Source organism: Triticum dicoccoides, chromosome 1A (assembly GCF_002162155.2).
Source record: "Triticum dicoccoides isolate Atlit2015 ecotype Zavitan chromosome 1A, WEW_v2.0, whole genome shotgun sequence".
Classification (NCBI taxonomy): domain Eukaryota; kingdom Viridiplantae; phylum Streptophyta; class Magnoliopsida; order Poales; family Poaceae; genus Triticum; species Triticum dicoccoides.
The window spans coordinates 555,693,162-555,699,757 of record NC_041380.1 but is presented as its reverse complement, the minus strand read 5'-3'; the positions used below and the strand labels follow the sequence as shown (position 1 = coordinate 555,699,757).

The 6,596-nt window shown below is 45.8% G+C and overlaps 1 protein-coding gene across 1 annotated transcript; it reads right to left on the bottom strand.

Annotated features, from left to right (window-relative positions):
* Window positions 1-444: 444 nt before the first annotated feature.
* LOC119328171 (transcription factor LATE FLOWERING-like) lies at window positions 445-2,428 on the bottom strand. The gene is made up of 2 exons (XM_037601225.1): window positions 2,309-2,428; window positions 445-2,015 (listed from the first exon to the last, which is right to left on the bottom strand). The coding sequence occupies exon 2, from the start codon at window positions 1,871-1,873 to the stop codon at window positions 686-688; it is 1,188 nt and encodes a 395-aa protein (XP_037457122.1). The 5' UTR covers window positions 1,874-2,015; window positions 2,309-2,428; the 3' UTR covers window positions 445-685.
* Between the last annotated feature and the right edge of the window lie 4,168 nt (window positions 2,429-6,596).

The window sequence follows — 6,596 nt, the reverse complement described above, 5'->3', positions numbered from 1 at the left end:
TGCATGCAAAAAGTTCGGTGATGTCAGAATTCAGATAGACAAAAGCTCACACCTTCCCTTCATTTTCTTTTCTTTTAACACAGTACACGCGCAAGTGCTAACATACATGCGCATACACTCATCCCTATGAACGCATACACGCATACTCTATCCGTATGAACATCTTCAAAATACTGAGCCGACATATCAACTTGAAATTTACGAAGTCACCGCAGGCACCTCGTCATCGACGGAAACATCTGCTCTCACTGAATGCGCATTGCCGGAAATCCTGAAATAAATTCAGAAATAAATGCGAGCACCACAGTCCCTCTAACCATCCAACCACAGGTTGGTTCACTCGGTCATTTTCTTGTATTATTAAGCTTTACGCATCATCTCCGAAACAAGGTGATTAGCAAGCCATCAATCTTAGTACATGAACTGCATGCACACACTAGCTAGCTACCTAGATAGAATTCATCCATGATTGCAAGTTACAGTGCTTTTCATCAATTCCTAAGTGTACAAATCACACATTTTTATTCCTGTCAACGTATGGTAAATCTGAACACTTTACTATCAATCAATCCATCCTTCATGAAACGCCAGATCGATCGAGGCATCTGGATGGATATACTTCGATCTCATGTCACCACACAGTGACATCAACACAGCAACTTGTGTTCTTGTTACAACTGCATGTTCAGTTCCTACTGGATCTCACGTAGCCAGCGACGCCGTCTCTCCCGAAGGAGAGTACGGTGCTGCCGCCGCCGCCGATGCCACGGGCCGAAGGGTTGAAATTCCTTCCCGTGTACCGTTGCACCGACGAGTACCGGCCGTCGTCGTCACCGCCGGCGCCGCCCCCGCCGCCTAGGCTTTCCAGGGCCGCGACCTGCGACTTGAGGAACTTGAGGTAGCTGGCCGCCTCGTCGAGCATGGACGCCGTGTCCATCTTGCTCCCTCCCGGCACCAGCCTCTGCAGCGCCCGCAGCCGCTCGCTCACCTTCTCCCGCCGCAGCCGCGCCGCCACCGTCTGCGGGTCGCTCGATATCCGCACGTTCTTGCGCCGCCGGGGCTTCGACGACGACGGCTCATGCGGCGTCTCTCCGGCGGTGGCGTCGGTCAAGCTGGGCAAGGGGCGCATCGCCGCCGCGCGGTAGATCATCTCCTTGACCTGCGCTATCGCCTCCTTGTCCGGCTCGTACCCGCGCCGGCCGCCGCTGTGCCCGAACGTGATGCTGGTCGTCGGCGCGGCGGCTCGGTTCGTGCCCCAGCGTTCTCTGCCCTCCACCGTCGTCGCCGCCGCTGCCGGGAGCTTGTCCGGCATCTTGTTCCCATTCGTTGGGGGCGGGGCCACCTGACTAATCTGCTGCACCCGCCGCGACGACACGGCGCATGGCGGCGACGCAACCTCCGTATCGTGCCCGCCACCGCCGTACGTGTTGGACTCGCCGGAGGAGACGTTCCCACCGCCGACGCCTCCGGTGGTGGTGCTGTACCCGGAGAAGGCGGTGTTGGAGCCGGCAGCCTGCGCGGGATCATCAGGGACGAACGCGAACCTGTCATGGAGCCCATCATGCGCGCCGGCGATAGCCGGGAGGAAACAACCCGCCGAGTCGAGAAAGACGTTGGACGACGCGTCGCCGTCGCCGTGGCCGGGAAGCGCCACGCCGTCCTGGCACCGCAGGAGGCTGAGGTCGCTCTGGCACGACGGCAGGTCGAGGCCGCCGTGGTAGGCGTCGGAGCACACGGTGCCGTCGCCGGCGCCGGCGGAGTGGAGCTCCTCGAAGCTGCCCGCGCCCAGGAAGGCGGCGAGGAGGGCGTCGTCGGTCGGGCAGCTCGGCACGGTCGTCACAGGAGGCTGCGTGCTCCAGCCGAAGGCGTCCATGTACTGCACGTGTGCCGCTGCCTCCGGCCGGCAAGCCTCTCAGCTCGATTCTCTAGTTGTGCTGCGAATCGCACTGCCCTTGCTGGTTATGTTGCTAGTTGCTATCAAGCTAGCGGTAGATGCTCATGCTACTGGTGCAGCACTGCAAGCAAATAAGTAGTTCATTGAAGTGAGCTTGATTGCACCGGTAGATAATCGATGAGAAACAATTAAGCTGGCATGCATATCAGCATCGAATTCCTCCAAGCAATTAACGACGATTAATAAGCTCGAAGCTAACACGAACACAGCTGCAAAGCCTCCTTTTCCGACCAAATGAACACAGCAAGATGAACACAGATTAAGCCCTAAGCATGGCAACTAGCAAACCAACATCAAGAAAAGCAAGCCATGAATTCATTCATGGTGGTAGGGGCACACACACGGCTACAGTACCTGAATTAACTTGGGCTGGCTGCACCGGCCGGTGGATCGGTCGATCTGCGAAAGATTCTCGATTGCTGGGGACGACGAAGTGCAAGTGTGCCGCGCAGCTAGCTGCTGGGAATAGGATGGTCCTCCTCCTGCGGACGGATGGGCGTCGTCTTTTTATAGCCGGCCTCAACCGCGTAGCTGGCCTGCAGATTTGTTTCTTTTTCCGTCGGGGAAAAAGGAAGAGAAGCCGTTTTCTCTCTCTTTTCTTTCCTGCATTCTGTAGGGGGCGGTTTCGGTTGGCGGACAGCAGAGTGCTTAGCGTGCACCGGCGATCGATGCGCGTCACACGTACGTGCACATTCACATGTACTACGTTTTTTTTTCTTTATATAAAGGTTCATCAGAAATACAAGCATCTAAGAGATAGTTAAAAAGTTGCATCAAGGTTCCTGAAACGCCGAACGATCGCTACTGACGCGTCGTTGTTGTCGTTCCCCTATCAGAGCCGGTCTGACCTTGTTGATGGCAGCCAGGAAGCCTTCGTGCACGTACTCTAAGGACCGGCGTCACAGAGATGCAATCGTTGCCATTGAACCCTTGAAACAATCCAAGGCATCTGACACCAAATCTCATCGTTGTGCATGCACGAAGAGAAACCCAAGAAGACGGTGGGAATCTATGCCGAAGCTCCGTCAACTTCGTCATGAAGGACGAATTCGAGGAGGATCAGAGCCCAAAAATCAGCTCGAAGATGAAGTGTCGCCTCTAAGAGGAAAAAAAACTAACCTGAACTACTAGGCAGAGCCGAGGCACCGTGATTTCTTCCCCGACATCGTTTGTTGGAGTGACATGCAAAGAGAGGCGGATCCACGGGCTTGCGGATCCACGGGCTTGCGAATGAAAATTGGAGGGGACGAGTTTGTCCTAGCCGCCACGAAATACAGGAACAGATATTCTCTGTCCACACTAATCGTGTGTTAAAAATCTGGAAAATGAATATGGCTGCGCTTTCAATTGGGTATAAACTGTTTCAACACTTCGCCAAATGTACTGGGTATAGAACCGAGGTTGTCAATTGAAAGCGCTTTTTTTACATGGAACTATTTTCAAATACTACCAAATAAAGGAAGGGATTAAAAACAAGTTTTTGAAGTTTTCATTAAAAAATACTAGGTAATTCAAATAAGTATGTGAAATATGTTAAAAAGTTCGTGTTTTTTTAAATACATATGAGAAAATAAATTTTTAGATAATTAAATTTGTACAAAATTTTGGAACATAATTTATCATAGAAACTAATAAAAATAGAACATTCCTGCAAGAAAAAAAATAGTAGGAAATTTAAATATGAATATTCCATAAGATTACTAAAGAATCAAGACATTTCTAAAAGAAATCATCTCAAATTTTATAAAGATGAAGCCTTCATTGAAATCCATGTGTTTTCCACATTATTTTTGGATAATGTTCAGCAAATTGGAGTAATTATGTTTTCTCCTAATTTTCATCCTATATTATCGCTTTTCCTTCTTGGCCATTACCTATAGTTTATGTGATGATTGGGCTTCCATGTGTGCTAAAGAATCCGACACATCATTAAAATGGGGGTCTCTATTCGAGTTATGTGAGGATTTTGACACTTGATAGACCAACAATATATACCTCAATATATTTATTTATTTTGCATAATATCACATTATGGAGTTAAGGGACAAAAACTAGACTTTACCGCTAGTTGAGAGACCAAACAAATAGTTCCGCTAATCAAGAGACCAAACAAATAGTTCCGCTAGTCAAGAGACCAAATAGATGTAGATGGACATGAATAGTTTGCAGAGTCACTCCCCTGTACAAGAGGAACATTCTAGCTACCCAAGCAAAAAAAAGAAGATTCTTTTGCGAGAAAAAAAAAAGATGACAGAGTACTAGAGGGAAGCCAAAACCTTTTTGTAAGATTTGTAAAACAGTTAATATTACAATTCTGTACTTGGGAACTTTTCATATGGAGATTTTTAGATATTGCAAAACGTTTTTTTACGGGCCATTTCGCACACTATTCTTGCGTGTCCATAACACACACACATAATCTCTACAGAGAATTCCTTCGTTATAAATTCTGTAATGCACTGTTAAATACAGTATAAATTGTTCTACCGTTGCATTGTTGCACAATCACAAGGGGAAAAGGTAAATGATGGATGCCACACCCTCCAATTATCCGTTGTCTTCTTCGGATGTAACTTTGGCTGATTCTCCTTTTGTCAACTTCACAGGTAAGATCTCTGTACCTAGCTTTATTTGTATGTGTCATTGGCTTGTACCGGGCACATCACATGAACCTTTGGAATTTTCTGTGCTAGGCCTCCTCGATCATGTCATGTGATAGGACAAATGATTAAACAGGAGTACGCACCTCTATGATTTCTGGGAAGCGGATCCTCTAACATCCTGAAGGGATGTCACGTAAGCTACAGTAACCGTGACATCCCTTCTTCACATCCATATAGTTAAGCCTAAAATAATTATAATTAAATTGCAAATTATAAATATACTTTATACATTTACAAAAATTACATACAAACAAAATTATGGTGCAATAAAATTATTTTTGATTTTTTTGTACATGCTACAGTAAATTCGTATGGTGATTGCTGCAGTATTCACTGTAGCTCGTGACATCTCTTCTTCATTTTACATACAGATGTCACTGTAGCTTCGTGACATTCCTTCAGGATGTTAGAGGATCCACTTCCTGATTTCTGCATATTTTGTAACGTAGCAATGATGCAGGGCAGTCGCCTATTATTATTTTTACTAGAAAGAGGCTGAATCTAGCTAGCTGGTCCAATAAGATAGCAAGATTTCCTGACCGCTTATGAAAAAGAACAAGATTTCAATAAAGCCACGACATATCCCTGAAATAGATGCAGCGCACTAGAGATGAGAGGACAAATCTGTGCAAGCAAAAGATAGAAGAGTGAGAGAACACCCTCTCAGGCTCTGAGTAGAGTGGCCAGTAGATTATCTCAACAAGTTCAGCAAAAACAAAATCACTCAACAAGCTCTAAAAAAATTGCACACAAATACTATGTTCAGCAGAAATTTAGTAAAACGTATGAGACTGCCCCTGGTCTTTAATTTTAGTGTGCGATTATGTGCGCTGAATTTGGTGCTTGTTTGTAACGCAAGAATGAATTTATGAAAATATGATGCTTATGTGACATCCCCCCACCCCTTTGCTCTGATTCAAACTAGGCAGAAATTGCATCATGCAAATAATGTATATGGAAGATGCAAGATAAGGTGAGAGGACCACATTGATGAGGACATATATGGAACCGATAGCAAGATAAGAATCCCCTCATTGAAAAGAAAAAGAAACAAACATCAAGATAAGAATACAAAATCTACCTACACCTTATCAACTCAATATAATATAATACAATGATAATCAGGTAAAATGCAGAGCGCTGTCAAAGAAGCAAGCAAGTTTGCGGTAAGATGACATGACACACACATGTTTATTTTGGCGGGTTAACGATGAAGAACAGTGCTGCTATACTGTCAGTGGGGTCTGGATCTTACAGAACAGTGCTGCTATACTGTCAGTGGGGCTTGGATCTCAAAGAACAGCGCTGCCATACCAGCAGTACGGTTCGGATCTTGTCTCCTCAAGAGCCCCCATGTTTGCAAGCATCCAGCGGTGGGGCATCAGGCCATTGATTTCCACAGCTCAATTTGAAACAAGATTTCAATCTTGCTGTGAATCTGATGCATGATCTGAAACCTCTGTAGCATGATGATATCATAGTTGCAAGGACGCAAAAATATATGGAACCTATATATAAGGCTGATAATGAAAATTCAGTTTTTAGTAAAGCTGGGCCATATTCATTCATCTAATTAATTTAAAAGCTGCAAGGATTCCGTCGGATATAAATTTGAATACGGTTTGGTGAGATCCACACGTTCTAAACATGGCACGAAACTGAAGTGAAGAGAGAATATTAGTTAGTTAGTTTGTCTCGTTGTGTAACATATGCTGCACCATATGTTCGGCACGCGTCTTTAGACTCTCTCATGTATCACTGTCAACATGTACTGAATGTATGTACATATATAGGTCCTTAACAGGTACAGCTTATCACTTTCAATTTGCCTAATACAAGCCCTGAAAGTCTCATTATTCGCAGAGAAAAGTCTTGAAGCCTCTCATGTCTCTTATCCCTTGTTGTTTCTGAAAGCAAATATTCCGCGAAGTACGCACTGCAGATGCACAGTGATAACACTTTGGTCCTTCGCGATTACG